Source organism: Cynara cardunculus (assembly GCF_001531365.2).
Source record: "Cynara cardunculus var. scolymus isolate 2C chromosome LG 13, CcrdV1, whole genome shotgun sequence".
Taxonomy (NCBI): domain Eukaryota; kingdom Viridiplantae; phylum Streptophyta; class Magnoliopsida; order Asterales; family Asteraceae; genus Cynara; species Cynara cardunculus.
Window position 1 is genome coordinate 1,810,249 of NC_037540.1, and position 21,917 is coordinate 1,832,165.

The 21,917-nt window shown below is 32.2% G+C and overlaps 1 protein-coding gene and 1 pseudogene across 1 annotated transcript; both read left to right on the forward strand.

The window, feature by feature from the left end:
* The first annotated feature begins 12,532 nt into the window (after positions 1-12,532).
* LOC112525980 lies at positions 12,533-15,265 on the forward strand (annotated as a pseudogene).
* Positions 15,266-18,661: 3,396 nt separating this feature from the next.
* LOC112525787 lies at positions 18,662-19,371 on the forward strand. Its single transcript, XM_025136054.1, has one exon. The coding sequence runs from the start codon at positions 18,751-18,753 to the stop codon at positions 19,279-19,281; it is 531 nt and encodes a 176-aa protein (XP_024991822.1). The 5' UTR covers positions 18,662-18,750; the 3' UTR covers positions 19,282-19,371.
* The last annotated feature ends 2,546 nt before the right edge of the window (positions 19,372-21,917 follow it).

Below are 21,917 nucleotides of genomic sequence, written 5' to 3' on the forward strand. Positions count from 1 at the left end.
TTAGGTTCTACCAGACGAGCACCATGTTCCGAAAATGGTATCGATCCACCGGTGTGTAGCGAAACCTGACTATCACGGTTCCCACGCGCCACACTGGAAACAGCCTTCCAATTATCACTGTTCCAACGATCGACCATCTGAACCCACACATCTGAAGATATCCAGCTGGGAGGGAAATTCTTCAACACACTCATATCCCGGTGGGGGTCCGTTTCATAGTACTGAGGATACCCATTCATCCTTGCTTTTTCCCCAGCTTTCTTCCTCGCATCACTCATGTTATCATTATACGGCTTGGCCGACTTTCTCTCCCATATCTCCAACATCTCGGCATCCAAAGCCGGATCCCAAATATAATAGCCCTGTACGTAAAAGTTTAGGCGTTTATTAGGTTCAATACATAAATTATAATTAGTTGAATATCTAACACAAACCTGAAACCGCTCCCACATTCGGCGTCTCACGTCCTTTGGGATTTTCTCCCAAGTGGTCCATGGGTCGTCAAGCAGCTCTCGGTTGATCTTGGTGATCTGCCAGATCACTTTGGTGTCATTGAAACTATATAATGACGAATTGAATTAGCATCAATACAAATAATATATTTTTATCAATTATTTAAGGTGTAAATGTATTTACTCTTGGCCGTGGATGCCAATAAACGTCCGCTGTTGTGGAAGCGGMTCCGGAGCAGCACTACCACGTCCAAATTCAATCTCCTCCGGGTGTGCCGAAGCAGTGCTAGAGCCTCTACCCGTACCGTGGGTAGGTGTACTGCCACTAGCTCTATTGGTGATCCGAGTACGCGGCATTATCGATTTTCTACAAAACAACGTTAGAAAACATACAACAATAATTCAAGAGGGAGTGAATATTCCACACAATTGAAAATTTCTAACAATGGTTTACTAATTAAGATTTAAAAATGGAAATAATAAAAGTTTAAAACAACAACACAAAGTTTACTAAGACTAAAATTTACAAATGAAGCTTAATCATCAGATGAGTGATCAGACAAGTCAAGTTCTTCATCCTCAGAGTCACTATCCGAGTATTGGAACTCCTCTTCTTCGTCACTACTCTCATCAACATGCCAGTTGTCGCGACGATCATTGGCAACTTCGATGTCGTCTTCCCGTGTGACAAGTTGGATTGGTTCTTGAACATCTTCGTTTCCCTCATGTTGGGTTATTCGTTCATTTTCCTGGAAAAACTGTTCATCGTCTATATTTTCATCATCCGACCGGACTTCAAGGGTACTCGATGCTAAGTCATAGACCCCTCTTGGCTTTGTCTTCACCACAGACCACCAATCTTTTAAKWAATTYGATGGATATGGTACATAATAGACTTGTTCAGCTTGTGATGCTAGGATGAACGGGTCGTCTGAACTAAGCCTTGATCTATGTTTGACGTCCACGATATTATGTTTTGGGTCAACTCGGACGTCGTTAACTGTGTCAAACCATGTGCATCTGAATAGTGGGACAACACAGCGACCGAGCTCATACCCATGATATTCTATATCGAGGACTTCATCCAACAAGCCATAGTAGTCGGCCTCGGAATCTGAGTAACAAGACCCTCTCACGCATACTCCACTATTATGTGTGGTACGATTTCTACCATGAGTTAGCGTGTGGAACTTGTAACCGTTTACGAATAACCCTGGGTGTGTCCAAACCGTACGTAACGGTTTGTATGCCAAAATCCTAACAAGTTCTGAAGCAGGGTCTGACCGAGACATAACCTACAATCATGTCATTTGTAATATTTTATCAAGTACAATTAAAGAATGATGAATTAAAGTTAATATATATACACTTACGTGGGTATGAAACCATCCAGCAAAGTGATCACACCTACGTTTGTCGAGACCCGCATCATCCGTTAAAGACCAATACGATCCATTAAGGTCCAAAACGGTCCGTTAATACAAATACGATCCATTAAAGCAAATACGATCCATTAATGTCCAATACGGTCCGTTAAAGCCCAATACAGTCCGTTAAAGCCCAATACGGTCCGTTATAGCCCAATACGATTCATTAATGTCCAATACGATCCATTAAGGCCCAATACGGTCCGTTAAAGCAAATACGATCCATTAATGTCCAATACGATCCGTTAAAGCCCAATACGATCCATTAAAGCCCAATACGGTTCATTAAGTCCCAACACAGTTCATTAAGACCCAATACGGTCCATTAATGTCCAATACGGTTCATTAAGGCCCAATACGGTCCGTTAAGGCCTAATACAGTCCGTTAAGGCCCAATACGATCCATTAATGTATTTTAATTTTTAAAAATAATTTTTCTTTGTTTTTTATTATTTCTCCTCCAGAAATCCGCCAGAAAATATTAAAAGGGTTTTTTTTTATTTTTTAAAAATTATTTTTCTAAATTTTTTTCCGGCGGATTTCCAACGGATTTATTTTTTTAAATTTTTTTAAATTTTTCCGCCGGAAATCTCCCGGAAAATATTAAAAGGGTTTTTTAAATTTTTTTAAAATTATTTTTCTAAAACTATTTCCGGTGGATTTCCGGCGGATTTATTTTTTTTAATTTTTTTAATTTTTTAAAATTTTCCGCCGAAAATCCGCCGGAAAATATTAAAAGGGTTTTTTTATTTTTTAAAAATTATTTTTCTAAATTTTTTTCCGGCAGATTTATTTTTTAAAATTTTTCCGTCGGAAATCCGCCGGAAAAGATTAAAAGGGTTTTTTTTTTTTAATTATTTTTCTAAAAAATTTCCGGCGGATTTATTTTTTATATATTTTTAAAATTTCAACCGGAAAAAATTAAAAGGGTTTTTTTATTTTTTAAAAATTATTTTTCTAAAAAATTTTCCAGCGGATTTCCGGCGGATTTTTTTTTTAAATATTTTTTATATTTTTCCGGCGGATTTGTCCGCCGGAAATTATATTTTTTAAAATTTTTTCACTTATTAATTAATTTTTAAAGATTAATTAACACTTAATTAACAATTCCGCCGGAAAAGTAACCGGTTTAATTTTTCTGGCGGATTTCCGGCGGAAGTCAATAAAAATTGACTTTTTTGACTTACGCCGGAAATTTCCGGCGAAAATGCCCAGTTTTCTAGTAGTGTTACCAAGGAAAGGTTGAAAACCGTGAGAACCCATCTAAGCCCCTACTTTGGTTTTGATTCTACGGTTTTATTCGAAAGCTATTTTTCTATAAGGAAAAGGTAGAATAGTCTTTTTCATAATAGAGATTCACAAATGAATTAAACCCATATTCACCAGATAAAACACACAAAGATTCATCAGATGAAACACATACTCACCTTAATTATTTCACTTGATAAAATAAAATAGATATGTTATTTCACTTCTTAAAATCCAAATATAATGTTCATTTTATGTTAATTCACCACATGAAATCAAACACAAATTTCATCAGTAATCTGTTTTCACTTAATGAAATCAAATACATTTTTTAATCTATTGTTTGTATAAACCGAACTCTAAACCTTGAATACGTTGATATATATTTAAGAGAGATGTGCGGGCCGTTATTTAGTGTTCGGGTTGTCGGGTTTCATGATCACCGATTCATATCTGATTTCATAATCACCGTTGGACAAGGACTTTCGGCCGTCCTAAGAATGATCTTGGCACTGTCTTCATACCCGTCGTTGTGTACACCGTCTTCATACGAGATGTCGAGTCCAATGGGGATTGTGATTGATTTCTCCGATTCCGACAGAAGCAAGCCGACGTTTAGATAAGGATTTGTAAGGAGTAAACAGGAAATTAAGACGCATCAAGTCCATCAGCATCGATCAGGGTTTGCTTTCGAAATGTTTGGTTATGAAATTAGGGTTTTGAAACTCTAACCATGCATAACGGAGAACTGATCCGACGGAAGCAAACCTAACATCGAATCGAAATAGTATGCTTCATAGACTCATCAGCGGAACCGGAAACGCCTTTGAAAGTCACGGAAGTATCCAATGCTTCGATCTTCTTCAACATGTTAACGATAACGGAGAATTCACGGTCAAAGGAAACGGACCTTCTACTTCTAGTGGATACAAAGTCAACAAAGACTCCACCGCCATCTACCTTCAGAGATAAAACAACTGACGATAGCAAGAGAAGTTGGATCGGCCGGCGTCAAGGAACGGATAAGGAGGTGGTGGTGTAAGAGTGAGAGATCAAGAGAGCCCTAGAGGAAGTTGCCGCCATTACTATTAGCGTCTCACGCGAACCTCTCAACTTTCTAGTTTTCTTGGGTTCAAATCCAAGGAGAAATGAAAATCCTCTTGTAGCCACAAAGATTCAAATGCGGTGACTCCGAGCTATCTATCTGTAAAGCAGTTGGTCGTTCTACGATTAGTCGGTCCGCAAAGCAGATTGGATATCCAGGTTAATAAAAAAAATTCTAATTCGACATCAATATTATTATATTTTTTTATCACGCAACAAAATTTTTTTTTTTATTAAACTGGATATATATATATATATATATATATTCAACATGTTATGCAAGCCGACTAATCTCATAGCGATCATCCATTTCGAGGCCACCGCATTTTAACCTTTGTGACCATAATGTGATTTTTATTCTTTCTTAGATTCGAACATGTGACCTCCAGATACTTTTGACCCAAGTTCAACCAATATAACACCATCCTTGTGGTTAATGTTACGATCATAATTAAAGACATATATTTAATAAAAATATTTGTACACCTAAATAATAATTATTATTATAGTTAAAAATTGCTTCTTTTAAAAGCAAGGACGATTCGATCATAAGGACAAGATCGTGGAATCTTCTGTGACATATTTGCATATGATTTCAACAACGGTATCAATGTTTGATTTAAGACCAAGTCGTGATACTATAAGAAGGTTACTATAAAGATATTTACGAAATATAGTAAGATACATCTTTATTTTAATGTTTTGTTTTATTTTTTGTTTATGTTGATATAGTACGGTTTATGTGGTTTTAATAAAGATAATGTTTTTACTTTTAAATAAAAATATATTTGAAGATATATCATAAAAATTTAAAAAAAATGTATCAATACTAATATCAAGTTAATTATTTAAAAGTTCTCGTTTTTTGTACAATTTCTTTAATTCGTTTTTTATTATAATTTAATTTAGGTCTAATAATCAAGTAATTTATTTTTAGTTTAACAATACAATTTTTATAAACATAATGATTTTGTTTGAACTCAATGATTATCCTAATTATATTTTTTTTTAAATTATATTTAAAATAAGATATTTATCATGTATTTAATTATGTTTATCTGTAGTTAGTTATACGAATTCAGAATGGAACTTCAATAAGTTGTATTTATGCACAATCTAAACTTTTAAATAATATGCATTAATAAACAGTATTTCATGCATAAAAAATGATTTTTAAGAGTTTTTATCAAATAATTTATAATATAGTATAGATAACACGTGTTGATAGGGACTTATAATTAGCCAGGGTTGGATACGTTTCCTATATTCCAATGGGTGGTCCAGTCCGGTTTAATAATGATGTGACAAATGGTTGTTCGTTAAAATGAGAAAGAAAATGATTGGTTATGAAAAGATATCAAGTATGGATTTGGGATTTAGCCATCAAAATTAAGGATCGAAATCGACCCTATATCAAAATCTGATTTATTGGACGTTAATATCTTTTATGTGTCTCGGTAGATTATTTTGTAAGATTTAAGTTTATAAGAATAAACAGTCGTGCATCGTGTATATACTAGAAGGGTACTCGTGAAATACAGCGAGATACATCTCGATTTTAATGTTTTATTTTATTTTGTGTCCGTTGCTGTTATAATTACAATTTTTTTGTGGTACTGAAAAAACGATAATGTCTCTGTTTTTTGAATAAAATATAAATTTGAAGGTATCATAAAATTTTGAAAAAAAAATGTACCGATTTTAGTATCAAAATAAATATTTAAAAGTTCTTGTTTTTTGTGTAATTTCTTTAATTCAAAATTTTATTACAATTTAATTTAGATTTAATAATGAAGTCATTTGTTTTCGGTTTAATAATAAATTTTTTTATAAAGATAATAATTAGTATTTTATTAGAATTCAATGATTATCCTAAATACATTTTAGATTTTTTATATTTAAAATAAGATATATATATATATATATATATATATATATATCAAGTATTTGATTATGTTTATCTACATTTAGTTATACAAATTCAAACATGGAGCTTTAATAAGTTGTTCATGATCACAATTTACTTGTAATCTTGAATTTTAAGTAATATGCCTCAATAAACAGTACTTAATGCATAAAAATGATTTTTAAGAGTTTTTGTCAAATACTTTATAATATGGTATAGATAAGAAATTGCAATAAGTTTATATGACAGTCTTGAGTGTTTTAACAATTTTTTAGGCATTTTTAAACTAAAATGTCGTAGTGGTTTTTTACGTGACACATTTCGTAAGTGTCATATAAACACATCTTTTTATACAATACATGTTTTTTATAAAAGTATCATAGATATTTGTTAAAAGTATAAACTTATTCTAACGCCTTTACATAGAACCCGTAACTATCTGATTCTATAAACTTAAGTCCTATAAAACATATGTGCTTGAGTGTGTTTTGATTTTCTTTTGCATGTCTTCTAAAAGCAAAGTTGACGCTCTGACTATTTTCCAAAACAAAATGGACCGCGATAGTCTATTACAACAATTTCCTACAAATTTCGTAACAATTTCCTTATCACCACATAGGATTTCTAATTAAGAAATCACGGTAGTTGTGAGTATGATTTTAATAGAAAATTGGTTTTTTGATAATTGTTAATGTCACATCAGTATTTTTTGTTGACACAGCAACGAATACTATAAAAGACTGCAGGGTATAATTTCTTAATAAGAAATTGTTTTATGTCACGTCATGTTTTGTGAAGTATGTTTATAAAAATATATATGAATAATTTATTAAATGAGATTTTGGTTATAAAAAATAAATAATATGATGATTAATAATATTTATATAACTTTTTATTTATTAAATTATATTAATAAACGAATATAAAAAATACAAAATATATTTTATATTATAATAAAATAACATATATTACATAATAAAATTACAAATTTAACATAAATAAAATTACATCATTGTGCTGTTAAAAATTCTTGAAGTTGATGTCTGTACAATTTCATTTTTGATTCAATTATTACCGTGGGATCCATTTCCATCAATTTCACATTTTTCGATGTTCTCGTTTCTTTAGTTTTTTTGTTTCCATAAATGATACATGGAATCCTCTCATCATCTGTATTTTTTCAATATTAATAAATTAAATATACGTACATAAATTAAATTATATGAAACATTAAAAAATTAATTTTTAATACATAATTATAAACATATATTTATTGAATCAAAAACATTTTATAAATTAAAATAAAAAAATTTATTTGCTTCATAATAATTATTTAGTATTAAGTTATAGTAAAGAATATTTTATTGTAGGTCTGTTATTATTTGATTAAAATATAGTTTTCTTATGATAAGGTGTCACTTAAGAAATTGGTAAGAAATCACTGTAATTTCGGATAATTTTTAAATATTTTCTAAAGCTAACGTGACAGTTACATAATATTGTAGTGGATGGTTAAAATGTATGCATCTGATTGAAGCCATTTCAGAACCGTAACCGTAGTTCTTATGTGAAACCTGTTTCCAAACAAACATTATCAACAAACTACAGTTTTTAATGGATTAGTAATATAGGGTCAGATTCAAACATGAAGGTGGTCAATTTACAAAAAAAAAATTAATTTGCAAGAATGCGAGAAATTTCAAAATCATATATGATAATCACATTGAATCAGATAAAATATTGAAACTTCCCCTGTGACCTTAATCATGTGTTATCATATATGGTATTGAAACTTCTCGTCTTATTGTAAATTGATTAACTTCTCGTTCGATCTACTGAATATTTTATAAATGAAAAGTTTTATCTAAATATTTAAAAATATAAAATTATTATTTTTTAATAGAAAAAATGTTAATAAATTGCCTTCATTACAAATTCAAGTGTGTCTCACATTAGGGACCAATCCAACCGTAACAACGTTGCGGTTTTTTCAAGTTTTCACACATCTTGCGGGTTGCCAATGTCTATTTCCCTTACCCTTCTTTATACGGCATATATTCTTTTAATTTTAATATTATATCTGTAACTACATAAATATTAGTTATTTCGTTTGTATCAAAATAAGTCTATATATTTTTATTTTTATTTCTTCCAAAATAAATATCTACTTTTCGATGCTACCCTTAAATTATAAAATAGATAAAATTTATCTCTTTATTATTAAGGGTAAAAGGGTCTTTTAGTATTTTGTCATTTTCAATGTGTATATTTATTTTGGGACGGATGAATAATTTAGGTAAAAGGATGTAAGTAAACAATATATAAAATATTGACCATGGATTGTTTGGAACGGTTATGATTTGTCGTTTTTTTTGTTAGTTTTATATTTATATATGGTATATTTTATATATAAAAACGTGATTACTTATCAGATCTTTTTTTTTTCAGTTGACTTTTGGTGATTTTTCTATTTAATATGTGATAGGATACATGAAACATAATGTCATACGTGAGTGAGAAAGACGTGTTTATTTGAGAATTCTTTTTGGTCAATTTATTAACAGTGTATGTTTGATGTAACCCATTGGGTACGAATGTAGTAAATTGTACACGTTATTTTACGTTTATCAAGATCAAGGTGGGCGGTTATGGTGGGCGGTTATGGTGGGCTCTGACGATTGGACAATGGCCCTTTTTAGTGCATTTCTGAATAAGAGTTGCAACTGTTGATGGGTCACTCAACTAACATGAAATAAATGGTCTATGCTTAGGCTATACAGCGTCGTTTCCGTGAATGAGTTGTTTATACTAATCAGAATTATTGTATGAACACATTGGTTTAGGTCTTCTATAGGACTTGATACATCGTATTATCAAGACGAAGCCCTTTTTCTATTTACATGTTCTATGTATGTTTGGCATCATTTTTGTTTTATGTTTGATAGCATTTACTATGGACCAGTCTAACCATTTTTGCTTCTGAGGATGTTTATTTTAAGATGTACAATGCATTGCTGCTTATGAGATTTTTCAGAACCAATAGCAATCAAAATTATATCATCTTTATGTCGTTATACAAAATACAGCTATGCAATTTAGTTCCTCCACCTTGACAAAGTAATAGGTATAATCTATAAAAGAAAAGATGGATAGTTGTCTGATTTTGTCAGTACCTAGGATTCCACGTAACTGAAAACCATTCGTTTTCTTTCGAATACTTGTTTACCATGTAAATATCTTGTTACCAAATTTGTTACTAATATCTAACTATACTTAATTGTACAACACCCTCAATTCCCATAAAGCCATGTAGTTAATACATCACAAAGACTTAACAATCGCCAAGCATATTACAACACTGATCATGCAACATTAGATATTATGTTAACCACAAAGTCTAGGTACAAGTAGAATTTTCCCTTGCCCTTGTCCATCAACGGCCTTGTCATCTCCAGTGAAATATGTCACTGGTCAACTATTAAAAGCAGTAAGTCCATAATTTGTCATGTAAAAACATCTCATAAATTATTTCATAAAAATATGGTCTTAAGTGTGCGACAACCATAACATAACATCGTATATGCTCCTTGTATGTTGTACGTACCATTGATCCTTAAAGTTCGGCATAGATGAGCTTATTCAACATTTGTCGATCTGATCATTCCAGGCAATGATTTTGCCCCATGTCTTCTTATAATGATAATCAATAAGTGATCATGTATTAGAGATGGCCAAAAATCGGTACCGGTCCCAATCGGTCCTAACCTTTCTCATAACCGGCCATAACCGGTCCCGGAGTAACCGGTCCCAGTTCCGGTCCCGGTCGAAAATGATAGGACCGGTCAAGGTACTTTATAACCGGTTATAGGTCACCGTCCAACCGGTCATTGCATTAAAAAATAAGATTTTTTTTTGATTTTTTTAATGATATATATTTTTAATACATTATAAAATTTACAATTGAGTCACTCAAATACACTTTAAAAATGCGTTTTAATGTAATTAAAATTACGTTTTCTTATAAAAATTTATAAAATTATTTAAAAATACATTTATTTATAAAATTACTTGAATTTTTGGGCCGGGCCGGGCCATAGTCGGTCCCATAACCGGTCCCGGTCCCGGTCTCACGAAACTACCAAAAACCTCAACCGGTTCCGGTTTTCGGTCCCATAACCGGTCCTTACCGGTCCCGGGCCGGTCCTTTGTCGGTCCCGGGCTGGACCGGCCGATTTGGCCATCTCTATCCTGTATGCATGCAAAATCTTTTTAAGGTATTGAAACGTACATAGTTCATACTTAAACATACACATAGGTTAATCCAATTTTAAATCATGTGGAAACTCACTAAATTTTTTTTCTCGTTCTTTTTGCTTGCAAAACAACCTAAATAAGGAATATCGAAGAAGTGGAAATTCATGAGGAAGAAATCACAACGAAGAAAAACCACTGACATATGTAACCAAGTCAATGATCAACCATTACACCTAACAAGGGATGTCAAGCTATACTGCAAAACTCACACGTCCATACCAAGAAACGATACTGTAGACCCAGAAATTTCACATAACGTACAGGGTAGAGCCAAATATTCCGCATAACTCACACGGTAGAGCAAAACTATTTCACATAACTCACACGGTTGTGCCAACCCCTTGTATGATTGTGCCAAATAACAAGCAAGTGCAAAATGCACAGGTATAAATTACTTGATTCCACAACACTTCTCGTACTTTTTGCATATAAACGCTCCTAGAATGTATATCTACTTATGTATACATATAAACAACAATAAGTATGTTAAGCTCCTTATTTTCACTCTTTATTTCCACTACCGGGGATTTGGATTGTCCTTTGTCAATCAAACGGCCTTACAACTGCTCCTTAACATCAAATGCTACATACTCATTGTAAAAAACAATTATTTGACAGAGAAATTGTAACTTAATGATAATGAATGACTTTGTGAACTTGTTGCATCTTGAAATGTTTATGCATTGACGTCTTTTTGTATTCTCTCTTCATACACACCCTTTCTTCCATTACAATGCTTATGAGAAAAGCGAAAATGGACCTAAAATGAAGGAAATTTGTTGGAACAAGAAAATGTCCTGCTAGGTATTGATCAGGCCAAACTCATACCCTCTAAAAAACCATCTGCTATGAGTATTATGTGATCTAACTAAAACTTATCAGGAATGTCTCTTTTAATGTCCCAAAAATCAGATATCAACTTATTTGAACCACAAACGCAATAAAAATCAATAAATCATAGATCAACGTATAATCTAAAGACAAAATTTATAGTTTACTGACTTTAATTTTCGTAAAACATAATGACTCAAAAGTTAAGACTGTGTAAATTCGATCACAAAAATATAGGAATGTTGTCTATTTTTTTTTCAAAATATTCAATATACTTGTTTTTTATATTTGTTAAAATATATTATAATAATAAATTATTTTGTAAAAAAATCTACAAATTTGATACTATAACAAAACACTTGTTATTAAATTTAAGGTATTGCTATATACACCATCATTTACGTCAAAAAAAAAAAAAGTCAGGTGTCATGATGTTGATATATGTAAAATAATAGGAAAATTTGACTAAAATAACTAATCATCTTATTTGCGTAAAGTCGATTTTTTTTAAATTCATTTTTAAGTCATTTTTGGCATCGAATTATCATCTTGATCAAAGTTTTAGTAAATGTCCTACGTATTTGTGTAAAGTCTATTTTTTAAAATTTACGTTAATAAGGATCCTTACACAAATTTGCATAATTTTTTAAAGGGGCGTAAACCATTTACGTAAACACCAGCTAAAATGAAAATTAAATCGAAAAAAAATTGGATAAAAATGAATTTGATTAGAAAGATTGTCTATTTTGATTCAAATTAATAGGTACAGATAGCATTTAACCGTCACAAATTTATTCATGAAAAATAAATGAATTTAACGAAAAATGTTGAAAAAATGCATTTATTCGTGAAAGAATCTTGTCTTTTGAAACCCCAAAATATGACCGTTGGCCGTCTACCTCCAACGTTCCAATACGCTGCCATTTAAAAAATTCAGTCCCTTTCACACACCCTTAGTTACCGTTGTCATCCGAACCCCACAATCCGCTCTTTCAATCTTCCCTCTTAAACACCCACAAATCATTCCCAACGAATTCGATCAGAAACCCTAATCTTTTCTTGTTCAATTGATCGAATCTCTTCAAGAATCCTTCTTTCTTTCTTTTCTTCTTGAGGGTTTCGTACTTTCGCTTGTTGATGATATTTTTTTCAGATTCTGAAAACCGATTGAATTGAAGCGTATGATCAATTAACGAACCCTTGTTTGTTTTCTTTATATCCCCAGATTTTTGCGATCAATTTTGTTGATTATGGCTGCACTGGCACCAGGGATCTTGTTGAAGCTTCTCAATGGGATGAATTCAGGGGTGAGGCCAACAAGTGAACATAGGAGTTCGCTTTTACAAGTAACGGATATTGTTCCAGCTGATCTTGATGAGAAAGATCTATGGCCGAAACATGGGTTTTACATTAAGGTTTCGGATTCTTCTCATTCGATCTACGTTAGTTTACCTTTCGAACAAGATGATCTTGTTCTCAGCAACAAAATGCAGCTTGGCCAGTTCATTTACGTGGAAAATTTGGAGCCAGGTTCGCCTGTTCCTGTAGCCAAAGGCGCGAAACCACTTCCCGGCCGCCACCCGTTTGTTGGAACGCCTGAACCGTTGATGGGTTTAAGAGGGAAAGGGGAGAAGAGTGAGCAAAGGGGGGTTTTAAATTTGAACTCGAATACGAAATCTTCTGTTCCTAGAAGAGGTTCTTGGGACACAGCTCAAAAAGGGGAAGATGGGGTTTGTGCATCACCAATGGTTTTGAAGCCATGTCCATTGGATTTCGATCAATGTACACCTGTGAAAGGGAGGTCTGCAATGAGGGTCAATTTTCCCATGTCTCCGATGATCAGAGGGAGAGCAGCAGAGAAAGATGGAACCACAAATGGAGGGATTAGAGCCTCTGCAGGTGGGGCGTTGCTATCGAAAACGATGGAAAGTCCGGCAATCAGAAAAAGCTGTGTTGCTAACACTTCTATGATGAAGTATTCAAGGAGCAAGAGTACAATTTGTGACAGAGATGCAAAGATTATAAGAAGTCCCTTTAATACAGCTGTAGGTACATCTTCCTCTTTGCTATATACTTAATTTCTTCAAAGCTTTATTATTGATCATAATGAACTATATAGCTTAGTTTGACATAATTTATAACCAGAAACCTACAATTGAGGTCAACTGTTAAATATGCTATTCAAGAATGCAATGAATAATCTCTTTGGAACAAAATGTGGCTTCAAAAAGGGTTGATCTTGAGTTTATCATTGCACTTGTTGATTGCAGGAAAAGAAAAGTGCAACGCCGCCTCCAAGTTCACGAAACACAAGAGTGTTGTCTTCCCCGAGTATAGGTGCGGAGACGAAGAACTATTCGAACTCAAAGATGTTGCTTCACAACAAGAATCTCCATATGGTGATTCATCTTCCAACACCAGCTTATCATTTAATTTACCAGGAAAACTTGGCCTTCTGGGAAAGGTATCTTCAAGACTGCAAAATTTACTATTTTTCAGTAACCCCATATCAAATTTCTTGATCTTTCTGACTTTATGTACAGTAGTATCACTTCAGAAAGCACCTTCAAGACTGCTAAATTTACTATTTTTCAGTAACCCCATATCAAATTTCTTGGTTTTTTCTGATTTTATATGCAATATCACTTTAGAAAGTACCTTCAACACTGCAAAGTTTTCTATTTTTCAGTAACCCCATATCAAATTTCTTGGTTTTTCTGATTTTATATGCAATATCACTTCAGAAAGCACCTTCAAGACTGCAAAAGTTACTATCTTCGCGTAACCCCGTATCAAATTTCTTGATTTTTACGATTTCATATACAATATCAAAACATGGCCTCTTGGGAAAGATAGATACCTTCAAGATCGCAAAATTTGCTATTTTTCAGTATCCCCATATCAAATTTCTTGATTTTTACGATTTCATATACAATATCAAAACATGGCCTCTTGGGAAGATTGCAAAATTTGCTATTTTTTAGTAACCACATATCGAATTTCTTGATTTTTATGAATTTATATGCAATATGACTTCAGGAAGCCATCCAGCAACGAGAAACAGCTCAAAAGATTGCCCTCCAAGCACTTAGAGAGGCCTCAGCCACCGAAACTCTCGTTCGATCTCTCAAGTATGCAGCATAACTTGTAGTTCTTTTTGTCAATATTCATCTTTAAATCTTCATGGGAATCAAGCTAACTTCAGTCTTGTGTTACAACTTGTAGGAATCTATCTAATCTGAGCAAATCAGCAAAACCCGAAAATCCATCCGATTGTTTTGACCAGTTCCTTGATTTCCATAGCCAAATTGTTCAAGCAGTAACTGAAATGACATCCATCAAAGCTGCAACAGAAACAGCAAAAGATGGCAAGTCTCAAATCTCTACAGAAGACACACCAATGTTACATGACAACAACAACGATTCAGATATGAATAGTGCATCCAAGAGACGAACAGCACTATACAAATCAATCGCAGCCTTTCCTGAAAGAAATGATCAGAAACCATCGAATCTGATGAAGCAATCGAGAGCTCAAAAGGCGAAAGTGTTTGAAAACGACGAAAACAAGAATCCTGGGTGTTGTTGCAGCCTAAGCAATACCATTAAACTTGGGATGCAGATCGAAATGGAGGCTGGGAAATGGTTCATGGAGTTCTTGGAGAAAGCATTGGAAAAGGGTATGAAGAAGTCGAGAGGAAACATGGATTCGGATGCGAAGAAAGTTCCTCAATCGCTTATATTGAAGGTGATCAATTGGGTTGAAGTTGAACAATGTGATTCTAGCAAGAGACCAGTTCATCCAAAAGCAACACAAATTGCTAGAAAATTGAGGATTAAAATGAAGAACCCTTGAAGGTGATCAATTAAAATTTGGTTGGGGTGTGATTGATTCTAGGTTGAATTAAATTGTGTCAAATATTGTTTGATTAGTTGCTATAGAAAAGCACATGATTTCTTTAAGACATATCATGGTTTTTGACATAAGATCCTGTAGTTATTATAGTCATGTATGAAAAGATTGTCTTCATTGTTTTCTCACGAATAAAGCACTGTTTTTTTTAGTAAATCCAATCCAACGCGAAATAATTCAATCTGAAGTAACCCAATGTCTAATCGAGTTGTAAAAATTTTAAACCGTAGGTATTGAGTTACTATTATTTGAACTCAACTCAACTCGATGAACCCGATATCTTTTTTATTTCTTGGATTTAATATAATTATTGAATTTCTACTAAAATATACATTAGACAATTAGACTATCACGTATGCTTTTCATGTACATATATTTTCATATATATATATATATGCAATAACTGTGAACATATATATGTAAATTGAGAAAATTAATTGAATGTGATATATACATAAGAAGTATGAATAAGTTGTATTAAATGGTTGATGATGAAAAATAAATTATGAATAGAGAATAACATATTCAAGGTAAGAAGAATATTTTAATGTATCAACCCGACCAACCCGTACGGTTGGATTTGGGTTGGGTTGAGTTGAGTTGAGTTAAGATTTTTCAAACTGCAAACATTGTGTTGCATTGTTCAAATTTGATTTTCATAATTGTGGTTTTCGTCCCTATAGTTTGTAAAATTCTTTGTTATTTTCATTCTTATGATTTACAATTTATTATTGTTTCAGTCTTTGTGGTTTAAAAAATCCTTTATGGTTTTGGTCATTTGTACTTAAAGGTAGAAATTAGTCATGGTATAAAAATAACAATGAATCACAAATCATAAGAATGAAAATGACAGTTTCTAAACCATAGAAACAAAAATCATAATTTACTCTAAAATGAAGTTTGTAAGGCCACAATTAACCAACAACCAAAAATATATAATCATCGAAAATACTAACATCACAAGAAAATTCAAATGATGTAAAAAAGTTCGAACTGAATTCAACAATCTAATCCATATGGACGATTTTGGAACTCTACGGTTGTCTTAAATTGGAGTTGTTTGAGGAAAAGTCTTGGATTTATACACAACGACGAATAAAAATATGTACATTTCGTGAAACATTAGATCTAAATACACGTTGCAACATTTTCACATGAGCTTTTATCGATCACTTTTGAAATATCTGTATAAAACTTTCTATAAAACATTTTTGTAAAGAAAAGGAACGTGACAACAGATAGGATTATTCAAAACTATCATGTCTTTACTTTTTTTAAATATATATGATGGGATGCTAATGTATAAAGCAGAGACGTAACATCTATACCCAAACTAAAGTTATCGCAAACAAGAGCTCCTAAGCAATTATATATATATATATAACTTTTAGTTGGCCTCATTGGATTAGGTTGGGTTGATTTGAGCTCAACTCTTTTCCAATCCAACCATGTTGACCTGTAAAATTTAGAACTCATTTGAGTTCCGATTTAGTTTGAATCGGGTTCATAAACCTATTTTCGGGTTGAGTAGTCGGTCCATGCCTTAAGCAAGACGAAAGCTTAGACAAGTAGTGAGTACCACTAGACTACAAATTTATGCTTTCAAGTACCTTTGCTTAAACGAAATTGGTATGGGTTCAAGGTACAACTAGCAGTTTTTCGAACATTTAGAATTTTTTTTTCATTTTGTAAGACGTGGGTTATTTTAAGTACGTTTTTGGTGCTAATGATGTTACGACAATCGTATCGTTGCATATGCTTGTTTGTAAAGTATGTCATAATGCCATCATGAAAAATATGAGTATTACAGATATAATGCATGTTTAAAAAAAAGGTCTATCTATAACAAAACCCCATCGAAAAGCTAGTCACTCTTTTTTGTGCCAGTAGATAATTATTTTTATTGCATTTTTATAAAAAAAAATATCGTTTTCATGATTTAATGTCATATTTTTATAAAATAATATGATCTAGAGAACACTTTATATCATAGAATTATACGGTTGTCGATACAGTATTAGTTAAATGCACAACTCGTGATGCATTCAATTTGTACCCCATGGAAGTTCAAAACTTATTTATTATATATAATTTAATTAGAAACTCTGTTTTAAAAATTGTTATGAGAAGAATGCATAAAAATTGGTCCTCAACTAATTTTAGGGGGGGTTAGAGATGTTAAACAGTGATTAATGAGAATGAAAATAGAAGAAATTGTTTGGTATTATATAATACAACGAGTTCATTATTTCATAAGTTCAAATTTTTATATCAGATTAAATTGTTTTTTTAATTTTAATTATATTTTCATTTTCATTCATGAAGATGAATCAAGCAGAACATTAGTTTAATTTTCTTAAAGTCAATGTTGGACTTAATCAATATGGTCGACAACAAAAAAATGGTTCTGATTTGGGGCCGACAAATCCAACCAACCTGTGTTGCTTGAGCTTGATTTTATGTATAGTAATATATTTAAAAAAAATTCATGGACCACATATTAAGTGAAATATATTGTGTATGTTTAGCTCGAAAGTTTATTTATTATGATTTAGATACTTATGAAATATCATCAAAATTTATTTATTGGATCATGTTTTATATTAGGAAACAATCAAGATATTTATTAGACTTGATGAACGATTGAGATTTGTTTGTGTGGTTTTTACTAATGGTTGGGTTTGTAAATGAAACCATACAAGGGTCGGTTTAAATAAAAAGACTAAATATAACGACATGATAAGAAGAGAAGGTTAAAGGATGATTCTTATGTGAATTTATTGAAAAAAATCTAGAATATTTAGTTGAAGATGCATATGTGAACCTACGTTATAAATTATTCATATGGGTTCACACATGAATCTTTATTTAACATTATCTTCTTAGCATCTCACGATATCTAGCTTTGTTATTTGAACGTGTATATATATAGTTAGGGTCAAGCGAAAATCGCAAAAAAATGAAACTGAATAACACTCTAATAATCATTATTCTTTACAGTATACACATGTGCATATAACTAATAGAAGATGTTTTTGGTTTCTATGCATATGTTATGCAAATATGCATACCGAACAAACATACACATATGCATATCGTACCAATCAATGATTAAAAGTGTTTCTCAGTTTTTCATTTTGGTTTCCTATTGATCTCTCTCTCTATATATAAATATTTGTTATATTAATACATATAATGTAGACTTGGGATAATGTGAGACCAAACTGTTTTCTTGATACCACATAAAAAAAACTTTGGAGGTAATTTTCATAATATTTTTGCTGTGATTGTTCTGTATTTTTTGTATCTTTACAGTGTTTTTACTGTAAAGTTTCAATGATCTCATAAAAACATCCGGATCTAGTATGAACCCAATACTTATGTGAAATACTATTAAAAGTTTTAGGAATAGACGGACAACCTATTTTATGGCTACTGTTCTACATTGCATTGTGAGTTGTGACAATGAAGTAAAAGGGGGATCGTCACTCTCTCCATAACTTTCAAGGGAGGTTACTACGCCTGAAGCAACTCCCAAATTGGCGTAACCGTATCATGTGCGATTGTTTCTTATCGTTTGCTTCATGTAAACCCCAAAGCAATTTCCAATCCGATCGTCAAAAACCCTTGTTGATCATCAAGGATAACGATTATGATACTGCTGCCGCCGCCGCCGCCGCCCAGTTACACAATCCGACGGCGGCGATGGCTTTGATTCTCACATCCTGGCTCAACGGTCACTGGTTACGTTATTTGATACCTTTTCTCTGTTCTCCTTTACTAATCCCTATCGTTTGCGCGACTTTCCCCTTCCTTTGTGCCGCTGAGGTCTGTTTCCGCCTCTGCCGCCGTCACCGGTTGAAATCAGCTGCTCCTCGACCACCGCCACCGCCAGTGATTCCGCGGCGTGTAAACGATGTAGAAGGCGGACGACAGGTAAAAACTGAATTTAGTTTGTTAAATAGGTATCTGGATGATCAATTAGAGCTTGCTTTTGAGATTTTACGTGAATGTGGGGGTGAATTAGGTTATGATTATGATTATATGGAGGATTTCGATGGTAATCGGAGTAATATGTTGTGTTAGATTTGGTAGATTTTTGTATAACGACCTGTTCTTCTTCTCTCTGTGGCTTTGATTGTACATAACTGATCTCGATAATACCTAGGATTTTGATTATCAACCGTTTTCCAATTCTGCTTACAGTTTACTAATTGAAGAACTATTTGATTCCAAATCGAGTAAAAAGTTATCCTCCATGGCTGATTGCTTATCTGTAACACTTTTGATTCAATCAATGAATAGATGAACCAGTTCATTAATCGATCAATGATTAGGTCTAAACACGGTAGAAATTTGGGGGTTTCCATGTTATTAATTCAAACATATCAACAGGATCAATTACACAAATCTTAGTGAGAAATAAGATTAAAGATACATACTTGAAGAAGATGAAGCTATATGTTATCCTTCAATACTCCTCTTAATTGCCCACAATAATAATGGATTAATTAGCCATAAGTGTTTTTGATGATCTCCCTTATGCAATCCTTAATCGGGGCTGTGTGTGTTTTGAGAGGGAGACGTTCTAGAGAAGTTTAGGCAAGAGAGGAAATAAATATATAGATAACTATCATATTTATAATTAATACACAGAGACCAATATCGACCATCATAATAAATTAGAGGACCTGTATATCAAATGGGAATAATAATAAGAAAATAATCATGGATTAATAAACTTATGTATAAAATAATATTAATAGTTTAGGCCACATTATAAATAAATCTTGCATTCAGTCAGATTCTAGATTTAGGAATAGGTTGCATTCAAATCATCATGCTTCAAGATTCCTTGATTCATGGATACGAATAGAAAATTTGTATACCAGTTTTCATGAACACAAAAAAGTACCAAATTTGGCAATTCCAATAAGATTTAGGTATATAACATCAAACGATGTATAAATTCTGAAAAAATAACTTCGTGTATTTAATTAAAATTTAATTTTGGTTCACAATTCAAAACTTTTTTACATGTGTTTCTGTTCACAAACATGTAAAAAAGGTTCACACCTGAGTAAATATGAAACAAACATATTATGAAATGAATATATGTCGATCAGTACATTAAATTCTAGTCAATATCAAAAATCATGTAAGATGATACATGATGCATTGCTTCTCGGATATCTTACAAATTAGAAAGTTCTCAAAATAAGATCCCTAAGGTTATATAGATAAATATGAATATGTGTCAAATCGATGATTTCAAATAGATGTGTTAACTTAATCATATAAAATGTATATCAAGTGAACCTCATGTAAGAGACGAATCAAATACACGAGACTGTCAGATCCGATCACTGACTTGTTTGTGTGAATACACCACTGTCGAATCATCTTACAGTCTAAAAACCATTGACACATTATAATAAAGATACTGCACAATGACTATAATCCAAGTCATGTCGAATGAAACATTAAACTCGAACTCCCTTTTGACTTTAGAGCTTATAAATGTTTGATTTTAAATCAAAACATAAAATATAACATTTATCATTTTAGTTTCCTTAACTAGACTTTCTAAACACCAAGGGTTGTTTGTTTACTTCTTAATAGTTTCATTAAGAGGTAACATCTGAATCGTTAAAAGGTGAATATTATTTGACAAAAAAAAAAGGTCCGCCTCTTAATGGTTTTAAAATCCCCTGAATGATTTTGTATCTAGGCATCTCTTAACCATTCAGCACCATAATTCCATCGTGAACAAATATTGAACAATCTACTTCATTTTGTATTATATCATGAGAGCTTATTAATCTTCTAACCACTTAATTATTCTGTATCAAACTATTCAGTAACCGTCAAACAACCTTCAAGTCATACCTGGCATTTAAATTGGACACACGCTTTTCTGAGTTCTCTTTTATATTAAGTTTTATTTAGCGAAACGCATTTTCCTGTCATGATTCAGTTCAGCCACGTATAAAGCCACCGTCATCTTGAGGTGCATCAAAACAAATTCTAAAGTGGGACCAAATCACTTAGCATAATGTTAAACAAAACAACGAATAATTATAAAGCATTGGTCACCTAAAAAGAATATACAATTGTTTTTTTTTCCAACTGTTTTTACCAAAATATTCAGCAGAAATTAAATTTGCAACCTCGAACTCTTTAATAACGACATTACCAGTAGATAGCAGTCACTTTTTATGAACATAAAAAAATATACATCAAATTTGAAGCAAACACACCTCTAAAGCCCTAATTTTGTTTCCGATGACATTAGCAGTAGATTGCAGTCATTTTTTCTTTTGTTTAATCGATTCCTATCCATACCCTCTTATTCATATACACCTAGTTCTTATCCCCCATCTCACTCGTATACTTCTTATAGAAGGGGGTATGAATAGAATTCATCTTTTGTTTATTATTTTTTCTCAAAAATTTAAAAGAAATTCGAAAGGATTTAAATTTGCCATCTTTAATTTCACGATAACGACAACATGATTTTTTTTTTGTAATCATAGAGAACATACATCAAATTTGTCTGATTTATATTTAATTTACCAAACCTTTAGGTGTGAACACCAGATATATTGATTATCAGAAACAAACTTCTAATAACATGTTTAAGAGATTATTTAAAACGTACTAAAATAAATTATTCAAATATGTGAAAATAAATTTGATTAAGCCAACCATATCCCCACAAT

Bases quoted from the DNA above. Each gene is read 5' to 3' on its own strand.
- LOC112525787 (XM_025136054.1), top strand. From the start codon at position 18,751: ATGTGCGATTGTTTCTTATCGTTTGCTTCATGTAAACCCCAAAGCAAT.